The sequence below is a fragment of the Coregonus lavaretus genome, assembly GCF_964263955.1.
Source record: "Coregonus lavaretus genome assembly, chromosome: 8".
Lineage (NCBI taxonomy): Eukaryota > Metazoa > Chordata > Actinopteri > Salmoniformes > Salmonidae > Coregonus > Coregonus lavaretus.
In genome coordinates, this window is record NC_139995.1 from 29191809 (window position 1) to 29217055 (window position 25247).

Below are 25247 nucleotides of genomic sequence, written 5' to 3' on the forward strand. Positions count from 1 at the left end.
TATGTTCCAAGAATCTCCCATAATTATTGAACTGGTGACTGAGACGGCCATGGCATATGGTTTACATTGTTGTCATGCTCATCAAACCATTCAGTGACCGCTCGTTCCCTGTGGATTTTTTTTATTTCACCTTTATTTAACCAGGTAAGCCAGTTGAGAACAGGTTCTCATTTACAACTGCGACCTGGCCAAGATAAAGCAAAGCAGTGCGATAAAAACAACACAGAGTTACATATGGGGTAAAAAACATAAAGTCAAAAATACAACAGAAAATATATATACAGTGTGTGCAAATGTAGCAAGTTATGGAGGTAAGGCAATAAATATGCTATAGTGCAAAATAATTACAATAGTATTAACACTGGAATGCTAGATGTGCAAGAGATTATGGGGGGTTATTGTCATCCTATGGGGGCAATAGCCATGGTTGTCAAAAATAATGGCCTTCCCAGCAATTTTATACATGACCCTAAGCATGATGGGATGTTAATTGCATAATTAACTCAGGAACCACACCTGTGTGGAAGCACCTGCTTTCAATATACTTTGTATCCCTCATTTACTCAAGTGTTTCCATTATTTTGGCAGTTACCTAGATCACCCTCAGCAAAATACACTATTCTACACATTATTCTACACAGTAGCCTATTTACTCGCACAGCTGCTCAATACTTCCTAATGATTTTGTAAGAGGCACATAACAGACATATGGCATAATGCCTGTGTTTTTAATTAGGATGATGATTATGACGCCTTTGGCATGACCACTCTCCCACATGAGATACCATCATGTTTCCCAGAACTGGAGGTCTGCAGCATCTGCTGGGCAGCAGTGTCAAAAAGTATGTTTACATGAAACATTACAAGATATACCCCTGCTCACTGTCCTGTCATTTACTCCATTTAACCTCATATACAAGAAAAGCATTTCGATACCCAAAAAGGACTAGAGAATAACAGGAAATATTGCTTTTCATATAGGCCTGATGTGTAGTGTAATTTGACTACCCTATAAGGTAAGATAACTTTTGTACTAGACAGGTATGTATAGGCGTAGGGAAACAGTACATTTTCTGTGCCTGGGGTTGGGTAGGGGGGATGAGAACTGAAAGATCCTCACAAGTTTAACCTTATGTTGGTATTTCAATTGTGACCGCATTTGTTTAGGCTTATGAAAAAGTTTTTGCATTATAGGAACTCTTATTAATCCATGTACTGCTCCTTTGCAAAAACACTGTAAACGGCTAAATGTGTCTTCCACAAGGGGGACCAAACAGAGGCCGGTCATCTTTTTCTTTACAACTCAGTGTGGCCCCTGGGAGAACGGCCCTTGCTACTCTCGCTCTCTCCCCCCTTTCTCTTGCTCACTGAAATAGGTTTATGATAATGAGAAGGCTCAGGGGTAGTAGAAGCCATTTTATTCATTCACGCGGACAGAGTGGAGTTGTCGGTTCGGCGTGTTTGGATGGTGAGAAGCTTTGGCTAGGTGACCGCGATTTCTCTCCCGATTCAATTGGATTAGCTACTGTGGAGTAGTGAAATCATGGATACACTGCAACAAAAGGGAACGACTAGGCGGAAAGTTTAAGGGAAGGCGGCAGTAATTACGTTAAAATCTGGTTTAACATTATCGAGGAGCAATGCCCCTCATTAAGTGGGATTTGTTGTTTATTATTTTCGTCTGGTTTGAAATAATTTCACTGTCGGATTGCTACAGTGTACACATCAGTGAGGATGCAGAGCTGGGAACGGTGATAGCAAGTGTGGAACAGAGCGGGGCATGCACTTTGGATCAGGTAATCGCTCCTAAATTCTCAAAGACCTTCATTGAAACTGATGCGTCTGCGCGCATTGTGTTCCTTTCGGGTAATTTAAATTGTGCCTCGCTTCGCTTCAACCCTTTCACCGTGTACACTGTTGTGGACTGCATGAACAGTGGCCCAGGGTCCAGGCACCTCCTCACGAGCCAGTATGATGTGCATGTTCACGGCAGGAACTGTTCAAGTAAACACAAAAGGAAATCTCAATGGGACTTGGAGATCATCAGTTTGTTTAAGGCACATAGTCATCAGTTAGAATGCTACGAGGCTGGTACTGCGCTCCTCCGGGTAGGGGATCTACTACCCGCATCCGCGACCCTCAGCAGTATGCACTGCAAGGTGACTAATAGTTCGGACTTCTACTTTTTGGAGGGGCAGTTGTTTGTGTCCAAGACCCTGTGTTTGAAGCATGACACACTCCTTGAGCTAGACTTACATTGTAACCAATACAAAGGAGATGAGAGGGAAGCTAAAGTGAACAGCATTTCAGTCCACTGGCGGGTGGGTCAAGGTTCTTTCAAACAGGGCCACTTGGGAAAGTTACTACAGCAGGCTGTCCAGTCTGAGTCGGGCATAGTGAGCAGGAGGAAGAGGGCTGTCAACAGTAGTCCCCAGTTTCAGCCTCCTATGTACCAGGTGTCTGTGGCAGAGAATAAGCCAGCTGGAACTCCTGTAGTTGTTTTGAAGGCAGTAGACGCTGATGAGGGGGAGGCAGGCAGGCTGGAGTACTTCATAGAGGCCCTGTTTGATAGTCGCTCTAACAATCTATTTTTTGTGGACCCAGTCAATGGAGCTGTCTCCACTGTGGAGGTGCTGGATAGAGAGCAGAAGGACACCCATGTGTTCCGTGTGAATGCTGTTGACCACGGCACGCCCCGCCGTACGGCCATGGCTACCCTCACCATCACAGTGAGTGACACTAATGACCATGACCCCGTCTTTGAGCAACAGGACTATAAGGAGAGTGTCAGGGAGAACCTAGAGATAGGCTATGAGGTGCTGACCGTCAGGGCCACGGACGGGGACGCCCCGGTAAATGGTAACATCCTCTACCATGTCCTCAACAGCAACGGCTCCAATGATGTGTTTGAGATTGACCCCAGGTCAGGGGTGATCCGCACAAAGGGCCCGGTGGATAGAGAGATGGTGGAGGCCTACATGCTGTTGGTAGAAGCCAACGACCAGGGTCGCGACCCCGGCCCCCGCAGCGCTAAAGCAACAGTTTACATTATTGTGGAGGATGACAATGATAATGCGCCCCAGTTTAGTGAAAAGCGATATGTGGTGCAGGTTCCGGAGGATATGGCACCCAACACTGAGATTCTGCAGGTGACTGCCACAGACCAGGACAGAGGAAGTAACGCCATGGTTCACTTCAGCATCATGAGTGGCAACACCAGGGGCCAGTTTTACATTGACGCCCAGACAGGCAAGATGGACCTGGTCAGTCAGTTGGACTACGAGGCTAACAAGGAATACACCATTCGCATCCGTGCTCAGGACGGGGGACGCCCGCCGCTTTCCAACATCAGCGGCCTGGTAACAGTGCAGGTGGTGGATATCAATGATAACGCCCCCATTTTCGTCAGCACCCCCTTCCAGGCCACTGTTCTAGAGAACGTGCCGGTGGGTTACTCCATCATTCACATCCAGGCCGTCGATGCAGACTCCGTTGACAACTCCAGGCTGGAGTACTGCCTCATTGAAACCACGCCCAACTACCCCTTCTCCATCAACAACAGCACTGGTTGGATAGTGGTAGCCGCTGAGCTGGACAGAGAGAGAGTGGACTTCTACAGCTTTGGGGTGGAGGCCCGAGATCATGGCCACCCGGTGATGTCCTCCTCAGCTAGCGTTAGCATGACCATCCTTGACGTCAACGACAACAACCCAGAGTTCACCCAGAGATCATACTACATGCGCCTCAATGAGGACGCTGTCGTGGGCACAAGCGTGGTGACGGTTTCTGCGGTGGACCAGGATATCAACAGTGTGGTGACGTATCAGATCTCCAGTGGGAACACCAGAAACAGGTTCTCCATCACCAGTCAGAGTGGAGGGGGCCTCATCACCCTGGCCCTGCCCCTCGACTACAAACTGGAGCGCCAATACGTCCTGAGTGTCACCGCGTCTGACGGCACACGCTTCGATACCGCCAAGGTGATCGTCAACGTCACCGATGCCAATACCCACCGGCCTGTGTTTCAGAGCTCCCATTACACCGTCAACATCAATGAGGACAGACCTGTGGGCACCACCGTTGTGGTAATCAGTGCTACAGATGAGGACACCGGGGAGAACGCACGTATAACCTACTTTATGGATGACAGCATCCCCCAGTTCGACATCGACTCAGACACAGGCGCTGTAACCACCCAGACGGAGCTGGACTATGAAGACCAGGTGTCCTACACGTTAGCCATCACGGCCCGGGATAACGGCATCCCACAGAAGTCTGACACCACCTACCTGGAGATCCTGGTGAATGATGTGAATGACAACTCTCCTCGGTTCCTCAGAGACCACTACCTAGGCTCTGTGATGGAGGACGTGCCAGTGTTTACCAGCGTGGTCCAGGTCTCTGCCACTGACCGAGACTCTGGCCTCAATGGACGTGTCTTCTATACTTTCCAGGGGGGAGAAGACGGTGATGGAGACTTCATAATTGAGTCCACCTCTGGTATTGTGCGAACGCTGCGTCGCCTGGACCGTGAGAACATGCCCATCTACAACCTGCAGGCCTTTGCTGTGGATAAAGGTGTTCCTGCTCTCAAGACGTCCGTGGACATCCAGGTGACCATCTTAGACGTGAACGACAACCCTCCCGTGTTTGAGAAGGATGAGTTTGACATCTTTGTGGAGGAGAACAGCCCCATAGGCCGGGTAGTGGCACACATATCTGCCTCAGACCCAGACGAGGGGAGCAACGCCCAGATCATGTACCAGATAGTGGAGGGAAACATCCCAGAGGTGTTCCAGCTGGACATCTTCTCAGGAGAACTAACTGCTCTGACAGATCTCGACTATGAGACACGGTCGGAGTATGTCATTGTGGTCCAGGCCACCTCCGCCCCACTGGTCAGCCGTGCCACCGTGCACATCATGCTGGTTGACAAGAACGACAACGTACCAGTGCTGAAAAATTTCCAGATCATATTCAATAACTATGTCACTGACAAGTCCAGTAGCTTCCCCACAGGGGTGATTGGGCGGATCCCTGCCCGTGACCCAGACGCCTCGGACCAGCTCCAGTACAGCTTTGAGGCTGGTAATGAGCTGAACCTGGTCATCCTGAACCAGAGCACTGGGGAGATCCGCCTCAGCCAGGCCCTCGACAACAACCGACCCCTGGAGGCCTCCATGAGGATATCTGTCTCCGGTAAGACCAACCTCTCCTCAATTGTTTTTTAATACATAGTCCCTTTTCTGATATGTTAATGTTAGCCACAGTGAAGGCTTTTGTTCTTCCTCATTAAGTTATTTGGATTTTTCTTATTTATGTTTCTCACTTGAAAATGTTCAACATTTCAATATCAAAGATGTAATTGTTATGACACAGATGGAGTTGAATACTGTGAATGCCATACACACTGTTTTATGTATGGCCTCTGCTTCAGTGTTTCAATATTACATCTTCATTATTTCAATATTAATCATAAATTATAATTAACATTCAGGGCATGGTCTTAGTGTGCCTCCTCAAGCCTTACGTTTCATTTGGAGGGAGAAGTCATCTCTAGATTAGATTGTGCTTTTTAGCTTCCTGTTTTTCTGTTATAGTATTTGCCATCTTGTTAAAGAGCAGGCGGCTGTACCCAGGCCTGATTTAGATCAATGTGTTGTCCTGAATTTAAATAACAGTTTATCTGTGCATGTCTGCAGCCGTTTGGCCTGCTCCTGTGGGAAATAGACTTCAGTGGGTCTGGATCATTTTCCATAATTGCCCAACATAAAAAACCCATTTTCAGCTAGCACACAAGATTTATTTCAATGATGGATGTTTTTTAAATCTGTGTATTCACATGATGATGACAGCTAATTTCAAACTGAGGGTAAAACAAGGATTCATTTGCCCATATTTATTTTGTATTACATGCCAGATTGGCAGGATATTTCCCTACTTACTCAAATTATTCTTTGTAATATCAAAATGAGCAATGCACACCTTGTGTTCCAGTTAAGTTGTTATCCCAGCATTTGTATTACCTTTTTAAATAAGTGTAGCATGAATCAAACATAGGCCTTATGGCTATAAGGTATGGTACATGTCATGTTTTAAGCCATGATGGACTATGCCATCTGTGAATAGACACTTTAGACCCGGGCATGTAATTAACTTAGATTCATTTTAGACACACTGCAAAGATAAAGGTAGCCTGTGTCTTATGTAGCACCAACAAATAGTTTTTACATTTGGAGAGTTATAGTAGCCAGCTCATGAAAACCAGTGAGCTGTGTTGTCTTCTCTAACCTCTTGTTTGTCTTTAATTGCGTCTGCACTAGGCACTCGTAATTTCAACTGTCAGCACAAATTACAGAGCATTTTATTTGCTCCAAAAATGTGACTGATCTTGAATTGCTGCAGAAGAGTCTGGAAACAGATTTGTGACACGGTGTGAGTCAGACTGCAGCGCTATTTCCTTTATTACCTTGGATCTCCTTAAAAGAGATGCGCAAACAGCACCTTCTAAATGTGACACTGCATTTCAGTCAGGGATTTGACATCAAAGCGTCCATATTTAACTAGGTAAAATACATTTAACCAGATGGATTAAAACTGTCCTAATTTTATCTTTACTCTGATTGATGCAGAGGTAGTGTGGTATATGGGAGGGTCAGATATTATCAGCATTATAGCATAACTGTTTTGAGCTCTTTGCTTGACCAATAGACAGTGCTGGGCTGGCTGAGTTGATTCTGACTGCCAGATACTAGATGGTCAGCGTGGGTATTAATCATTACAATGAATTGGAGCACTGCTTTGTTTTTTTGGTGTGTTTTTACTTCTTCTCCTCCCTGAAGCCTCTTTAAAGGAGGAGGAGTCCCTGGTGACAGATGAGATAGCTCTCTGTCTTTCTTGGAGACAGTGGTGAGTGGTCAATTGAGGCAGGCGCGAGGAGCTCATACTATGCCCTGGTTGGGGGCAACAGCTGCGACTCTACCAAGGACCAATTAGACGGATGGCTTCTCTCCGCGTCCCGCACCTGCGTCAGTACCCCTGCGGGTGAGAGAGAGAAGGAGAGGGGGAAAGAAGGAGGGAGAGGGAGGTGCCTGCCTGTAGAATAGATGTTGTTTGCCCCAATGCTGAGAGATCTTCCCTTGATGACTTCACATCCTCCCATGATCTTCCCAATGCTCTCTGATTTATGAGGTGATGCCATATGATGGATGATTCCATTAGCCTCAGCTAGTCTGTGATGAAATACAACAGATCATATCACTTCAACCACATCAATTACACTGTTAGGGTGCACCAATTCAGGTAAATAGTATTACTGTATCTAGATATTCATGCTAAGAGGAGCATCAAAAGGTCTGAAAAAGGATCAATAAGAGTTATACCTATGTGTACTGTTTCACTATGACTTTCATTGGAGTGGTGCAGGGTTGAATAGCCTATGATTGGCATGGTGGGTCCATATTGCACTCTGTAGCTGCTCTCATAGCAGCCCTGGCAATTATACCTTTGATGAATCCTTTGCTTAGCCAATTAGGGAGCCAGCTTTCCTGCCATGGTGCGCTGGTTGTAGGCCCTGCCAATAAACATGGGTATGAGGGATACCCTGGCTAATGTGCTGGATTAAACGTTCCATATCACTGGCCATGGGAGTAGACATTTCTGGATGAATTTCTGCTGCCCAGATTATGGTTGTAAGTACAGCTGATTACAGATTTGTGGGGATTGTTGGATCCTCTTCTCCCTCCCGAGCTAAGGAACAGAACTGACACCAGATCAGCCCAGCCATCGGTTATGAAGACGTTTCTGACCGTGCTGGGAGGCCAGTACCAGGCAGTGGGATTAGTAATTTATGTGGCAGAACCTGGGCTCTGTGGCTCCAGCGTTGACATACATGCATCTTGCGTGAGCTTGCATTAATGTGTGTGTGCTTTTGATGCTGGGGATTTATCCTCCTACCTCTCATCCTTTGATGGAATATTTTCCCTCAGTCTACTTACCTGAATATTGTTCTAGAATAAACACCATGGTATTTACCTTGTCATGTTTGTTCCTTCAATGAAATTCCTGAAACCAGAAGCCTTAGTAGTCAAAATACTGCACATGCCCACTGTTACAGTCATCAGTGCTGAGGTTAAATGGTCAAGGCCTCCCCTCTGATTGAACATTGCAGCTTGATTTGCCTCAGCCCACGGCAGGTCATGCAGTAGCTCACAGATGACATGCTAGTAGTAGCAGGCATGCTATGTCGTCTACCTAGGTGGTCTCTGGCCATGAGGTACTGTCACTGGTTAGATCGTCAGTATAGTAGGGATTCTCCATAGGGAAACTCCTCTCCTGTCTCCTCTCACCAACCCCTCTGAACCATCACAGTTGACCCCTGACATCTGACTGTTCTCATTACCTCCCTTGGTCAACTCCCTATTCCTTCAGACAGCATGTTAATCAGTTCCACTAGGATTAAAGAAAAGTTAAAGAAATTGGATCTGAATTTGGAATTGGGACTGAGATTCATGTTGACACCGGAATCAATTTCCATAGTGCATTGCTTTGTGATTATCGCTCACAAATCTTATTTCAAGACAATTACACATATGCAAATATTGTTTCCGAGACCTTATAAACATAGCGTTACATTGGTTCTCTTTTAATTAAGCCTGGCTTAAGAAGACTAACTGAATCTACAATGGGCAGCTTGTTTTAAATGTTCAAATCTCTGATTTGAATGTGAGATAGTTCTCCCAACTCCCACACAGCCAGGCCTAGGCAGTCCATATTCTGTGTGGTTAAATGGTGTTTTGTAAGGCGTCCATTTTCCCACTGTCACCATCCACCACACAACATAACAGGACAAGAGTGGAATTTTAATGGAGGAAGGAAGCCACTCTCATCCATCACATCTAAATCAGCGCCGTCCCAGTCTGTGTAATTACATTACAGTGTATTAAGACTGGGCTGTTGTCTGTGGATGGACTTCCTCTGTGGCTGGTCTCTGCCAGGGGACAGGGTCTGGCTGGTTGTAATATTTAGCTGAGGTATGGATGGCTGCACAAGAGTAGCTCTGAGATCAGTTTTCCTCTCACCTTTCGCTTAGTGTTTGAAGCCAATGGGTTTCCCCCATGGCGACATGGATAATGGAGAGAAAGAAGTTGAGAACGTGTTAATACCCAGAAATACCCTCGGCCTACATATACTATCACTCAATATGCCATACAATTTCCATGATGTAGTCTGTTGGTGTGTGTATGTTTGTGCTGACTTGTCTGTAATGGGCCTTTATCTCTCTCCATACCTCTGTTGTCCCCCAAGAAAACATTAGTCACAGCCCTGCTTGGAATGTATGTAGCACTTTGTCCACCTCGTCTATCTGCTCTTTCCTCTAACATCACCTATCCCCTGGATTCTTTCCCTATTTTATTCGTGTCATCCATCCCTCCTCTTCTATCCATGAGTCTCACCCCCGCAGCAACCTCTCCACTGCCCCCCTCCCCATCCCGTCAAGCTCCTCCACCCTCGTTCTTTTCTTCCCATTTCTCCTTTGACTGTTGTTCCCTCTCTCCTCTGTGAAAGGAAGAATGCCTAAGAGAAATGCTTTGTTAAGCACCCAGTTGTCATGGTGAACCCAGCAATGCCTGAGAAATTCCTGGTGGGTGGGGACAAGGGGGAGGGTCCCTTTGTGGAGGGAAGATTGGGGGAGGGGCAGCGCATAAGTTCTAAAGTGCAACAGCGCTACTTTTGAGTCAACTGTCACCCCCACCCGCTCCCCAGTGAAGGATAGACCCCAATGAGTTTTGTTTTGGACACGGGGGTCTGTGAGGCCAGCCACAGTGACCTGTCCCACTGCTTGACTGTTCTCTCTCACCGCTTGACATTTTTTTATGGGACAAACTATTTTGATACACACCATCCATTCTGCTTATGTGAGGTTACTATTTTTTTACTAAGAAATAACTTGTATGCATTGATAACTTTATGACGGTGGCAATAACAATGGATTGCTTTAAGTTTAGAAAAAGTTACGTAAACTTTCCTCACTAAACCTTCAAGGCACTATTTGCCTTTGGTTGTCTCCTCAACCGATACCACTTCATTGTTGTTTGTTGACGGTGAGAAAACAGGAGCTAGGGTTTGATGGATGTCAACAGCTCAGAGTTTTGTAACTGTTCTGTGAAACCCTTACAAGAGTAAAGCACATGGTGGGCAGGTTGTGTTGTCTAAGCCCTTTGAATTGTGACACAAATGTGTCAAGAGGGTATCTGATTTCCTGCTGTTGGCTGCTTTTTCTATCAGAACATCTCCTTTGTGGGACTCTTTTTTTCTCTCTCTCTCTTTTTCTCTCTCTCCACCTCTATCCCTCCCGCTTTGTTGCTCTTATGGTCCGGATGAGGGGGGGATGACATCATCCCAGTGTTTGGGATTAGGGCTGATGCATGGCTGGGGTAGGAGTTAGGGCTGTTGGCGTTAGCACTATCGCAAGGTCGTCCTGTATTGTCCCCCACTATCACTACAAACAATGGGGTGGGGAATTTAGCGGGCTCTGTCTGGGTCTGTACCCCTCTGTCTTTGTGTCCCTTGTTTGTTCTGGTCCTGTAGTCTTCAGGGGAGTCTGACAATGCCTGCTAGCACCGCCATGTTAAGGCATGAGTTGGTTACTTTCAGATTAATATACGGTCTGATGAAGAATTTAGTATCAATTTTTGTCTGTAATACTTTTTTACTCCTTAGATTTGATTTATTTTAATTCATAGCTCAGCTATCCACTGCATTGCCACACATTTCTGAGCTGGGGTACTCTTTCTGTTATGTCTACAATAAATCCCCTTTACTACTACTAGTACTACTACAACATTTCAAACTTTAATTTAAAGTCTCCACTAATTTAAAAAATCCATAATGTGAACAAGTTGTGGTGTTCTAGTGCTGTGAGCAACAGATATGTTTATTTAACAGATCGCTTACTTGCAAGCTACATTGCACTCATTTAGCATCAAATGATAGAGATATTACACAGTGACCTGGTTTCATGGGCTCCTAGAATGTCAGTGTTGGGCCTTCAGGCTTTGGGACTAGGCATGGGGGAAGGGTTCCTAGTTAGTTCCTAGTTAACACACTGTGTGTGAAGTGATGAAACTCATGTTTTTTAGCACCAACTAGGCCTTCCAGCTAACTAGCCAGATGGTTTCTTCTGGACAATGACGAGCTTGGCCATCTAGGTGGCATCAATCTTATTCTTTCAGCTGTTCCAATTAAACTAGGCGGATTGTTTTCAGTAAGTGGCCAGTTTATCAGCCATGCCAAGAAGGTCTGGGCAAAATCATATTCTATAGATTTAAAAAAATATGTTTTATTATTTTCACAGCATGCAGAGAGAGATTGTTGAGGTCACCTCAGTTATTTACTTTCAAATGGAGGTTTTTCAATGCTATTATAAGGCGTTGGTCACTATTTTTAAGAATCTCTGCTTAAAGAAATCTCTATAGTACTGTTGTTGCTGATGTTTTTCACATTAACCAGTCTTCTGTTTGAGTTATGTGACATCGATGATTATCATCACGCCTGCTTCACTCAGTACCAAATCACATCCATATTGAATGAGTATCAGTATGCTTGAATACCAGCCTCATGCTTGGTCACGTCTCTGCATGCTAATGTCTCTTTACCATAGTGCTGACAGCGGGTTTCCTTTTAATATGCTAATGTGTTGATTTGAACTGCACTGATCCTCTTTAGCTCTTCCTCTCATAATAAGGAAACATCTGTGGAATGCTAGAGAATGGAGTTATTTTGGTTTGATACAGAGGAGAGTTGTCCACTGTTGTCTTTTCTTGGGCTGTGAAACCCTGCGTTATGTGGCTGCTCCAGAAATCCTCTGGATTAAAATGCCTGGGTCTGACATTGCGCTCCGGAGGCCCTCTCCTTTCCTGAATGTCTGGACGTTGAAGAAGATGGGAGGTTGGGCTGTGTTGCTGTTGTTCTTTATGCAGTTTCTCATGACAAATAGTGCTTGGTTTGCTCTATAGTAGGCTTTTTCTTTGCAACTCTGCCTAGAAGGTCAGCATCCCGGAGTCGCCTCTTCACTGTTGACGTTGAGACTGGTGTTTTGCGGGTACTATTTAATGAAGCTGACAGTTGAGGACCTGTGAGGCGTCTGTTTCTCAAACTAGACACTAATGTATTTGTCCGCTTGCTCAGTTGTGCAACGGGGCCTCCCACTCCTCTTTCTATTCTGGTTAGAGACAGTTTGCGCTGTTCTTTGAAGGGAGTAGTGCACAGCGTTGTACGAGATCTTCAGTTTCTTGGCAATTTCTCGCATGGAATAGCCTTCATTTCTCAGAACAAGAATAGACTGACGAGTTTCAGAAGAAAGTTCTTTGTTTCTGGCCATTTAGAGCCTGTAATCGAACCCACAATTGCTGATGCTCCAGATACTCAACTAGTCTCAAGAAGGCCAGTTGTATTGCTTCTTTAATCAGCACAACAGTTTTAAGCTGTGCTAACATAATTGCAAAAGGTTTTTCTAATGATCAATTATCCTTTTAAAATGATAAACTTGGATTAGCAAACACAACGTGCCATTGGAACACAGGACTGATGGTTACTGATAATGGGCCTCTGTACGCCTATGTAGATATTTCATAAAAAATCTGCCGTTTCCAACTACAATAGCCATTTACAACATTAACAATGTCTACACTGTATTTCTGATCAATTTGATGTTATTTTAAATGACAAAAAAATTGCTTTTCTTTCGAAAACAAGGACATTTCTAAGTGACCCCAGACTTTTGAATGGTAGTGTATGTGCATGCACACACAAAGACCAAAGACGACTAATCCATTTGGCAACAGTTACAGCTGAATTGTGGAGCAAGAAGATTTGGCAGCATTCATCATAGACTTTTTATGATTTTGTCAAACAAATGAATTAATTTTGTGCAATTGAATTGGCTTTACATCATTCCGAGATGATATACATCAAATCTGTTGCGTAGGAGTTTGGACATGCTCGCTCCACAGTCACCCCTCCTCAGTCTCACAGAAGGGCTACGTTGGCTCACTATGTGATATATGAAGTGCTCATGTTAATTTGTGCTTAATCTCATACAGCAGCTGTCTCCCAACAATGGGACCAAGCCATTAACCCCTTCACCCTGCTAGAGGCCAAGGGCACATTGTCCAAATCTGCCTCAATTTGCCCCTTACAGGATCATGTATGCTTTAGTTAAGGCATGCACACATTGCACCGAATGTGGATCTAGCGTTCATCTGCCAATTGTTTTTTTTTAAGGACCAACCTCTGTAGATGTCTAACTGCCAAAAAATGTCAAGCCATTCTACATGTAAAATCGGTGCACACTTGGTTCGCAAATTACGTTCAGAGGTGCTAAGTACTCTGGGCCAGCAACCACTACTGCTGTGTCTGAGCCCTTAATGATCCAGCCCAGAGTTACGTTCGTGTAAAACTTGTGAACAATTCCAAAAGCTAATCATTTTGATACTCTCTTATCACTCCAGTACCCATAGGGGTTGTCTGTTTTGTCTCTGAGTCCTATGTGTCTACATTCAGAGGTGGCAGTTACCAACTGCCTCTGCTTCCGTGCTTGGTGTTGGATAATGGACAATATTGTGGGAGCTTAGAGAATTAAATCAGCGATCATGCTGTGTTTGAGCTTCAGTCTGTCCATTACAGGGTTGTCAGACCCTCTCATTGGCTGTGTGGTGAGGGTGAGGGTGGTAGCTTAGTGGTTAAGAGCGTTGTTCCAGTAACCGAAAGGTCGCTGGTTCTAATCCCAAAGCCGACTAGGTGAAAAATCTGTTGATGTGCCCTTGAGCAAGGCACTTAACCCTAATTGCTCCTGTAAGTCGCTCTGGATAAGAGCGTCTGCTAAATGACAAAAAAAATAAAATAATAAAAGGGTGAGGTCAGACTGCAGAGGTTCTGATGAGGATTGTGGACAGTAGAGATGGTGATGTAAACCATGGTAGGTGGGGGGCGTTATGGGGACTATCCAGAAGGGGAATGTTGTTACTAGTCTTGCGGGGGGTCATGAAGTGGGGGAGGGGAGAGGAGTGCATGGCGCAAAGGATCAAATACCCCCCCCCCTCCAAGTCGTAACCCCCAACTAACAGCGACTGCAGCCTGTTTCATGTTTCAGCTCTGGTTAATTCATCCAGCACATTCCCCAATGACGTTTTAATACGTTCTCAAGAGCCGCTTTTTCCTTGTGATCACTAGGATTTAAAATTTGATATATTTTTTTAAAGAACAGGGCAATTCCAACTCTGTTAAATATCTGCTACGAATTAAGATGGGGTGTCCACTATGACATGGCATCTTAAGTTTGAAAAAAAATATTTTGGTTATTGAACTACTGTAACTGAATTACATCATGGGTCCCTGATCTGTACTACACAGAAATATATAATGTAATTCTCCTCATGCTTCACAAGTTTGGACATCACAGTAGAGTACAGTGCAGTACAATAGAGCAGAGCAGAGTATTATACTGTATTTTACTGTACCGTTTGGGTAATTACGAATTTTAATCATTAATAATTCATAAACACATTTTATGTCAGTAAAATCACTATAACTAATTGGTAGGTCTACCATTACTTATTACTTCTGTGAACTTCTGTGGTTTTTTTTGTAACGGAATTACAAGGAAAAGGGCAATATTTCTTAAACTTACAGAAGGTAAACAATTTCTCAGAAACTAAAAATGTGTTGATATTAGTTGGCAGGGGTCTTTACTTCAACATTATTGTGTTTTTAATGTATTTCTGATACCTTTTAAGAATTTTTCTGGTAGATCTGTTTATCCAGAAATCCAGAAAGCCTTTACTGATGCCCCCCCACCAAAAAAGGAAAATGGTTTAAAATGTTTTATCTATACCTTCATTTCCCCAAAATATAGACTCTTCGCTTTCATTTGACACCCAATTTGATATGCTCCTATGAACATCACATGTTGGTGCTTATTGGTACTTTTCGATGGAAATGCCCAACATCACTAACAGAACATGTTCAGCTGATTTAATGAGTGAGCCCACTGATTAGCATGATCTAACAAATGGCTCTCATACTGGTTTTACTACTTCCACAGTCAGAGAATCAAACCTCCCAACTCCTACCCTGCTAAAATGCCCTCTCTACAGGAGCAGCATGTGGTAACCCCACTAATGTCTACCGAGGACTGACTTCCCCACTCCTTTGATGGAGTTCTGATTGGACTGTGATCCCTGCTTACTGAATGGTTGGTAGCGGTGGATTAGGCCTGCTGTCCTGCTGAGAGCTCTCTTGTACTGTACGTCAGTGTTCTGCTCAGGTGGAAGAGAACTCTATTCAGTTCCCATGACACCCACAGAAACCATAGGCAACCGAGTCCAGCCTTCAAAACACTCTCATAAAGACTTGTTAGCTTCCCTTTTTGTGAATTTTACCTTGTAAACCTCAATTTCTGAAACTCCACCAAACCTTTTTAGAAACCAATCTTTAGTTTCTGTCAAAGCATGTTCATCTTTACACAATTTCATGTTGGCACTAGGGATGTGTGTAAGTACCAGAGAATCCAGGCTCTGTCGTAGCCGGCTGCCACCGGGAGACCCATGGGGCGGCGCACAATTGGCCCGGCGTTGTCCAGGGTAGGAGAGGGAATGGCCGGCAGGGGATGTAGCTCAGTTGGTAGAGCATAGCGTTTGCAACGCCAGGGTTGTGGGTTCGATAAAATAATGTATGCGCTAACTGTAAGTCGCTCTGGATAAGAGCGTCTGCTAAATGACTAAAATGTAAAATGTACTCAAATTGACTTTAAAATTAAATCTTTAACCAGAGATCACATTTTTGTTCAAGTACTGTAAAACTATTTGGTGGAATGTGCTTTGTGGCTGCCCGAATGGGCAAGTTACATTTAGTCTCCCCCCCAAAAATTGAAATGTTGTCTTGAAGATTCTAGTGTTCTATTTGTACATGTGCATTTGCGGGGCACAACAAAAAAGAAACCAAGCCAAGCATCACACAATTGTCACTCAATTGAGTTCTGACCGCTCCCTCTACACACGCGTGCTGCTGAGTGCACACAAGCTCCCGTAGGCCTACAAAAATGAATGCCTATAAAACGTACAGTTGAAGTCAGAAGTTTACATACACTTAGCTTCTGATAGGCTAATTGACATAATTTGAGTCAATTGGAGGTGTACCTGTGGATGTATTTCAAGGCCTACCCTCAAACTCCGTGCCTCTTTGCTTGACATCATGGGAAAATCAAAAGAAATCAGCCAAGACCTCATTAGCAAAATGGTAGACCTCCACAAGTCTGGTTCGTCCTTGGGAGCAATTTCCAAACGCCTGAAGGTACCACGTTCATCTGTACAAACAATAGTACGTAAGTATAAACACCTTGGGACCACGCAGCCGTCATACCGCTCAGGAAGGAGACGCGTTCTGTCTCCTAGAGATTAACATACCTTTGTGCGAAAAAGTGCAAATCAATCCCAGAACAACAGCAAAGGACCTTGTGAAGATGCTGGAGGAAACAGGTACACAAGTATCTATATCCACAGTAAAACAAATCCGGTTTGCAACTGGACATGGGGACAAAGATCGTACTTTTTGGAGAAATGTCCTCTGGTCTGATGAAACAAAAATAGAACTGTTTGGCCATAATGACCATCGTTATGTTTGGAGGAAAAAAGGGAAAGCTTGCAAGCCGAAGAATACCATCTCAACCATGAAGCATGGGGTAGCAGCATCATGCTGTGGGGGTGCTTTGCTGCAGGAGGGACTGGTGCACTTCACAAAATAGATGGCATCATGAGGAAGGAAAATTATGTGGATATATTGAAGCAACATCTCAAGACATCAGTCAGGAAGTTAAAGCTTGGTCGCAAATGGGTCTTCCAAATGGACAATGACCCCAAGCATATTTCCAAAGTTGTGGTAAAATGGCTTAAGGACAACAAAGTCAAAGTCTGACCCACTGGGAATGTGATGAAAGAAATAAAAGCTGAAATAAATCATTCTCTCTACTATTATTCTGACATTTCACATTCTTAAAATAAAATGGTGATCCTAACTGACCTAAGACAGGACATTTTTACTAGGATTAAATGTCAGGAATTGTGAAAAACTGAGTTTAAATGTATTTGGCTAAGGTGTATGTAAACTTCATACTTCAACTGTAGATAATGCGTAATGTTTTGTTCAGAAAAATTGTTTATTTTCTCACTCGAGTACTCAGAAAAAAATAATGTGAGTGCTTCAACAGTGAAAATAATTATAATGCCCATCCGTAAACAAAAGGTAGCCTTCTTCATACAGACTCAACCTTATGGACAATGGCGTGCTTCTTATCAAAGGCGCCACTTTGATGTGGCTGTGCACTTACACATATTTTGGAAAGGTAGGTCTCTATTTTGATGGAGCCTGACTGTAATGAATAGCCACTGGAAATGGGGCCATATAATCCTGTCAAGGTGCTGGCAGAACAAAGCTGTTCCATGACTCCTGACAAGGCCAAGCCTGAGGAAGCTCTAATAACTGGAATAAATTAGCCAGGGTTATTCAAGGGCAGCGGAGTCCTTCTAATGAATGTATTTAATTACCACAGTGGTCCTAGGTCATCCACGTCAGATTAATTAGATTAAACTGTTTGGGTCCCGGTGTTGCCTCCAATGGAACTGTGTGCACCCAAGGTCACACACATTTTGGTTTGCTGGTTTGTGCAAGATCATTTTGTATACTGAGATATTTCACAGACTTCGGTTGTTTTTATTGTTAGTCAGCAATTGGTAAATGTGTTGTCTGAAATGAGGGTTACATAAATTGCCTTTGACATTACGATCTGTACAACAGTCTGTACTCTATATGGTGCGCCCCTTTTTCAAATTGTACAAAAACAAGTTCCATCAGTGAATTTTTATGCACCTGCCGCCTTGATAGGAACAAGCAGCCATAACAGAAGCCGAACAACTTGCCGATTGCAATTGTAGGGGGTGCGAATACCTGTAGCCTTTTTTCTCTCAGAGCAGATCTTTAATTTCTGACACTATAGAACTTGGGAATGGGACCGTGGCTTTGATGTAGTCAGTCAGTGGTTAGCGGAGTGCGTGCTGTACATACTCTGTCTGCTGGTTTTAAAATAACCACAATGCCGGGCTGTGGCTCTGCTCAACGAGGTACCCTCTGCTCTGCCATGGCACACTTCGCAACTGGAACCCATATCTGCAGCTTGACACCACCTCTGCCCTAGATCAGCACATATAAGGGCTCAGATACACCAATGGCGTTTGCTGGCCGAGAGTACTTAGCACCTATGAACGTAATTTGTGAACAGAGTGCGCGACAATTTTGCATGTAGAATCACGTGAAATATGTCGGCAGTCAGACGTCTACAGCGGGTGGTCCCTAAAACAAAGCACGCTGAAAGATCGGCAGACGAACGCTAGATCCACATTTGGTTCGATGTGTGCAAGCCTAAATGTAATGCCTGCCTGACTCACACTCTCATTCCTACTGTATGGAATGACAGCAGTGTGATGTATGGCTGCTTTGAGACAAGGTTGAAAAGTGCTATTAATGATGATGATTAATGGTACTGCTGTGGTAGTTTGTCTTAAATGCTAAGTGTTTGACCTCTACAGTAGCTGGAGGCTGACAGCTGTGTCTCATCAGCACCTTAGCTCCCGAGTGGCGCAGTGGTCTAGTAGCTGTGCCACTAGAGATCCTGGTTCGAATCCAGGCTCTGTCGTAGCCGGCCGCGACCGGGAGACCCATGGGGCGGCACACAATTGGCCCAGCGTCGTCCAGGGTAGGGGAGGGAATGGCCGGCAGGGATGTAGCTCAGTTGGTAGAGCATGGTGTTTGCAACGCCAGGGTTGTGGGTTTGATTCCCACGGGGGGCCAGTATGAAAAATAAAATAAAATAAAAATAATGTATGCATTCAATAACTGTAAGTCGCTCTGGATAAGAGCGTCTGCTATATGACTAAAATGTAAAATGTAAATGTTAGGACTGTAAATGTAGACATTTAACCCTATCAGGGGTTTGGGAAATAAACAACTGTCTTAAATAATTTGTCTAAGGGCTGGGGAAGGTCCCAGCTGCTTAGGGGAGTCATTTCCTGTAGGCTTCTACATCTGCAATGCTTGCTGTTTGGGAATTTCGGCTGCGTTTCTGTATAACACTTTGTGACGTCTGCTGATGTAAAAAGGGCTTTATAAATAAAATGTGATTGATTGATAGGCATATAGGGGCAGAGGTGTAAAGGGACAGTGGTCCTGACTTGTGCTATAGGGGACGTCTCGTTCCTCAGTGTTGTGGTTACTGCCCACATGATCCTCATCCACTGTGACTCGGTTGGCATTTCTTGGGCATCTGGGACAATGAGCACTGTGGTCTAAGCCGGTTGCACTGCTTTAAGGGCTTCCCTGTAGTCTCTCTCTCACTCTCACACTCACTCACTTTCTCTCACCTGCATTTCACTCAGAAAACTTTCAACATTTGTAGCTAGGTTGGGCATAATGTCTCTTTCAATGTCTTACACCTCAAAAATTGAATTCCACAAATAATTTCAATTCGTTGGACATGTTAAATTATATAATTTTCCATTGTCATGGTTCTGGCAGCTAACTTGGTGCCATGCTTGTTTGGTCACTGCCTGCTTGCTGCCTAACAGTCTGTCACCCAGGCTAAGCTCAAGTAGAACTGACCCAAACTGTGATTTAATTATGGTGTTGGCTACAGATAGTGGAATTCCAAATCCTTTCTATCCTGTTCATTGTGTTGTGGTGACATATCTTTAGTAACATTGGAAAGAGACCTAAATCTGTGCCATTAAACATTAAATGTGTATAGTACATGTCAGAGGTGTGGACTCGAGTCATGTGACTTGGACTCGAGTCAGACTCGAGTCATGAATTTGATGACTTCAGACTCGACTCGACAAAATGTACAAAGACTTGCAACTCGACTTGGACTTTAACATCAATGACTCGTGACTTGACTTGGACTTGCGCCTTATGACTCGAGAAGACTTGCTACGAGGACTTGTAATGACTTGCAAAGACTTGCTAAGAGGACTTGAAATGACTCGAAACTAAAATGTAGGACTTTGGACTCGACTTGAGACTTGATGGCTTTGACTTTTGACTCGACTTGGGACTTGCCTCATCTTTGACTCGACTTGACTCGGGACTCGAGGGCAAAGACTTGAGACTTACTTGTGACTTGCATAACAATGACTTTGTCCCACCTCTGGTACATGTTATAGCCTACATCTCCTATAAGGTTTAGAGGTTCAGTGCTGTCCAATCCTCAGCCTGTCATGTTAAGAGCTTCTCCCAAAATATAAACGCAACATGTAAAGTGTTGGTCCCATGCTTCATGAGCTGAAATAAAAGATCCCAGAAATGTTCCATACGCAAAAAAAACAACGTATTTCTCTAAAATGTTGTGCACACATTTGTTTACATCCCTGTTAGTGAGCATTTCTCCTTTGCCAAGATAATCCATCCACCTGACAGGTGTGGCATATCAAGAAGCTGACTAAACAGCATGAGTATTACACAAGTGCACCTTGTGCTGTTGACAATAAATGGCCACTCTAAAATGTGCAGTTTTGTCACACAACACAATGCCACAGATGTCTCAAGTTTTGAGGGAGCGTGCAATTGGCATGCTGACTGCAGGAATGTCCACCAGAGCTGTTGCCAGAGAATTGAATGTTCATTTCTCTACAATAAGCCACCTCCAATGTCGTTTTAGAGAATTTGGCAGTACGTCCAACCGGCCTCACAACCGCAGACCACGTGTATGGCGTTGTGTGGGCGAGCAGTTTACTGATGTCAACGTTGTGAACAGAGTGCCCCATGATGGCGGTGGGGTTATAGTATGGGCAGGCATAAGCTACAGACAACGAACATGATTGCATTTTATCAATGGCAATTTGAATGCACAAAAATACTTTTAGGTATCTGTGACCAACAGATACATATCTGTATTCCCAGTCATGTGAAATCTATAGATTAAGGCCTAATGAATTCATTTTAAATTGACTGATTTCCTCATATGAACTGTAACTCAGTAAAATCAATATAATTGTTGCATGTTGTGTTTATATTTTTGTTCAGTGTAGGTCTGAGTGTGTGTTAACCATCACATCAAGTCATGTTGTGTATGTTAGAACAGAATTGGGGATATTGTCACTATTAGAAAAGGATTTCACGCTTTGACATCATCACATGATAGATAGGGGCTAGCTTTACATAAACATTTTTAGGTAACTCGACCCCTGAGGAGTTAACATTCTGTACACTCTCTTAAATCTTTTGAGAGTCTGGTGGGCTGGGTTACTGAAGATGCTCTGTCTTCATCCTGACACACACACTGTGGTGCCCTGGCGCTCATACAGGCTCAGTGTGTGTTTCATCTCTCGCTGGCTTCACTTCTCTGCTAAGCACATTCCTGGCACCCAGAGGCATAGGGCCTGCAGGGGTGTCACACTCCAGAGCTGGCACCTTGTCCCCCCCCCTCCTTTCCCAACAACTACCCCCGTTCCTAAAGCAGAGCTTCCTTCTCTACAGAGGCACCCCTTTGAAGGACGGTCTAGTTTCTTTTAAAGAGCAGATTATCCTCGCATACTGTTTCCAAGTCTCTTTGTCTGTCATGGACCTCTGCCGAAGCCTTCGATCCAAGAATGCCACTTGGCAGAGAACATCATTAAGGGAATGTCTGCTCTACTGATACATAGTGTAACCTTCTCTCATGTGTTCTGTTTTCCTATTTTTCTGCCTATTTTTCTGTCTCTTGCTCCATTTGGAAATCAGTGGCTACATGACTGCCTGATGGCGAAGAAAGTCCTCAAATGCATGGCTCGTTATTAGAGTTCACATCATGCTTTATATTATCATGGTGAATTCTGAAATAATATAGGCAACTAGGCATACAGACTTAAGTAGGCTAATTATCTCACGTAACCGAAATATTACATTCTCCTTTTCCAATGATGTAACTCATCAAAGCTGCAGAAGGTCTTCTGACTGACGTAACATATGAGTCAGGATGTAAATGTCAAGATTTGAATTGCCACTTGTGAGGATGAGTTGGCTGAATTAGTTTGATCTCTGTGGCATTTGCTCAGTGCTGTCATTATAAAGATGGCACTATGTTGACTTGAAGGATAGGATGTAGTATAAGCTTGCTCAGTTGAACTCTTGGACAGTTTAACTGTGCAGTTACCATTTCAAGATTGATACAAGGTGTGCCAATGTACACAGCTAGGCCTGTGTGGAAGAGGCACCAAGGCACTACTTTCATCTCCCAAGAGGAATCTGGGATTAAATGTTAAATTGAACCACCTTGCCACAGCTTTGCCCCTCTTTTCCAAAGCATCTGACTGTTCTCCATTTTTTTTATGTCCCTCTGACATGTTCTCCTCACCAATTTGTTTCTGTGCGAGTGCCTTTCTGTGTGCACAGATGACACAGATGTGTGTCTGAGAGAGAAGTGTTCCTTCTTCCCAGTCCTCCCTCCAGCTCCCATTCCCTCTGCTCTGGGCCTGTAGCATTCCAGTGCTGAGGTGGCTTGACTGGGAGCAGAAAGATTTAAGCCGTGTCAAACATGCTGCTTAGTTTTCCTTTCTCTCTGCTCCTCACTTCTCTACTCCTCTCTCTCGCTCTTCCCACTCGCTCTCATTGTGGCACTGGGTGTTTAAACACGCCTTGCGCCAGCCTGGGATCTGGTAGCTTCCACAGTGCTGCTGACTGTTTGTTTGTCTGTGTGGTTGGTTGGGTTTTCTCCTCCTCCAACAGAGATAAGCTGAGGGTTTCTGTTCCCTGGCCCACATCCAGAGCTCCCAGACAAAGAGACTATTGATTACTGTCGAGGGGGAAGAGACTGGGGCTTGTTTTCACGGCAGGTTTGATTTGATTAGGCGTGTTTTGTGTTTGCCCTTCAAGCAACAGCAGAGCAAACAGAAGCCTACAGGCCAGAGATGAGACGACATGCTACAAATAGAACCTCTCTCTCTCTCTGGTGACCTTAAACACACAACGCTGCAGATAGAATGTATAACTAAGGAAATAATAGGATTGGTTTCTTATCTTTTTTTGACAACTTTATCTATTGATTTTCACAAACCAAATATGGCAGTAATAGACTGTAAAGAGATCCAGACAGACGGAGACAGGAGACAGGATTATACTGTAAAAGAGAACATCTTTAACATCAGTAATACTTTGTATTAATGTATTGTCTACTAACAGATCCTTACAAATGTCTCAACCGCAGAGTCTATTTGAGATGGTGAGAAGAGATGGTTGGATGATATCGGAGAGGGCCTGATTGGCTGTCTAACTTTTAATGATTCATGAACTCAAAAAATGAAAAGCTGAAATGTCTTGAGTCTAATTATTCAACCCCTTTGTTATGGCAAGCCTAAATAAGTTCAGGAGTAAAAGTTTGCTTAACAAGTCACATAATAAGTTGCATGGACTCTGTGTGCAATAATAGTGTTTAACATGATTGTTAAATGACTACCTCATCTCTGTACCCCACACACACAATTATCTGTAAGGTCCCTTAGTCGAGCAATGAATTTCAAACACAGATTCAACAACAAAGCCCAGGGAGGTTTTCCAATGCCTCGCAAAGAAGGGCACCTATTGGTAGATGGGTAATAATACAAAAAGCAGACATTGAATATCCCTTTGAGCATGGTGAAGTTATTGATGACACTTTGTATGGTGTATCAATACACCTAGTCACTTCCTAACTCAAAGATACAGGCGGCCAAAGATACAGGCGGCCTTCCTAACTCAGTTGCCGGAGAGGAACGAAACTGCTCAGGGATTTCACCATGAAGCCAATGGTGACTTTTAAGGGGTGTTTTTGCGTACATAGTTTAATTAAAGTCAGGACTAGGCTAATTCTAATTAAATTAATCCAGATTTTAAAAATGGCTTTCTAAGACGTTGCTTAACTTCAGAGTCCCAGACTAAGGTAAGGACTAACCAGTTAATCTTTGTGAAGTCTGATTAGATTAACGATGTGCACTTGGTGCTGACCTAAGGATGCTTCACAAACCAGGCATGGGACACTAGTACATAAGCATTGTGTTGAATTGGAGCAAGTCACCTAAACCAAACAATGGACGGAGATAAAATAATTTCAGTGACTTTGAAAAAAAAACTCTTGAAGCGAATTGTGTCAAACCACCTAATTATCAAGAACAAACAGCATGATTCATCAACAGAAAACAAGAAAAAGAATGCCTGGACTACCATTTGTAATGAATTCAACTCAAATGAAAAAGTAAACAAAAGGACGCTACAACAACTTCAGGTAAGATACTGTATTGGTTGGCCCACTTTTACAATTCAGTCACTTTGAAATGATATTTTTCTTGCGTAACACAACACAGTGGAGCATAAATGTATTTGTGTGACAGGAATGTAACACAAACAATGTCATACATAATTACTAATATCATTTCTATATTGTCTTGCCTTTCTGAGGTTCTGTGGAAAAACATACAAATCAACTTAAAGACATATGCTGTTGCTCATAGGGAGCGTTTCAAGACTGGTAAGACCAGAAACAGATGAGCTTGGGTATTTGTTGACCGGGATCATTGATAGCCAGCAACCCCTGGAAGGGGTGACATATTGGACAGTTCACATTGGGGACCGTTCCAATCCTCATTTGGTAGGACACATTCACTCAGCATGTGCCATCCCCGTACTGCAGGGAATATGTAATGTTGTCAGTCATCTCTTGCACTCCCATAAAATAACTTATGTAATGAACTCAACTCTTGAAGAAATAATGTTCTCTAATGCAGCAATGTAATCATTTTCTAGAGGCAGATGATCACCATAGCTTGGAGGGGACATCTGCTGCAGCCAGGAGGGAAGATTGTCACTAACCCGGGCCGGAGGACAAATACAAAGAGGCTGAGCATGCATGAGAACCTGGCCATGGAATTTTATGGGTGCAAACTAATGTATTTATAAGAAGAGCATGATATGAAGATGCAGATCCTTGATGTTACCCCTTCCCACGTGCAACACTGTTGGAGAACTGCAAATTGGGAGGACACACACTTTGTACATTTATTGAGAACCAGTTTTTAAGATTCCTGGACTCCTCAGCATCTGCTGTAGAGGGACACTTGAGGGGAATATGACATCCATCTATACAGCCAATGACTCCAGGGAAGTTCCAATATTCATAGAACCCTACCTTGTAGTTG

General features: G+C 43.9%; 1 protein-coding gene across 1 annotated transcript in view; it reads left to right on the top strand.

Moving 5' to 3' along the window:
• Window positions 1-1640: 1640 nt before the first annotated feature.
• The window catches only part of LOC311133671 (cadherin EGF LAG seven-pass G-type receptor 2-like), a gene marked incomplete at both ends in the record, with an annotated part of 91818 nt that continues 68211 nt past the window's right edge, over window positions 1641-25247 (top strand). The window contains one exon of the mRNA XM_084167204.1: window positions 1641-5199. Coding sequence (XP_084023330.1) covers window positions 1641-5199 — 3559 coding nt within the window. The remainder of the gene's footprint in view (window positions 5200-25247) is intronic.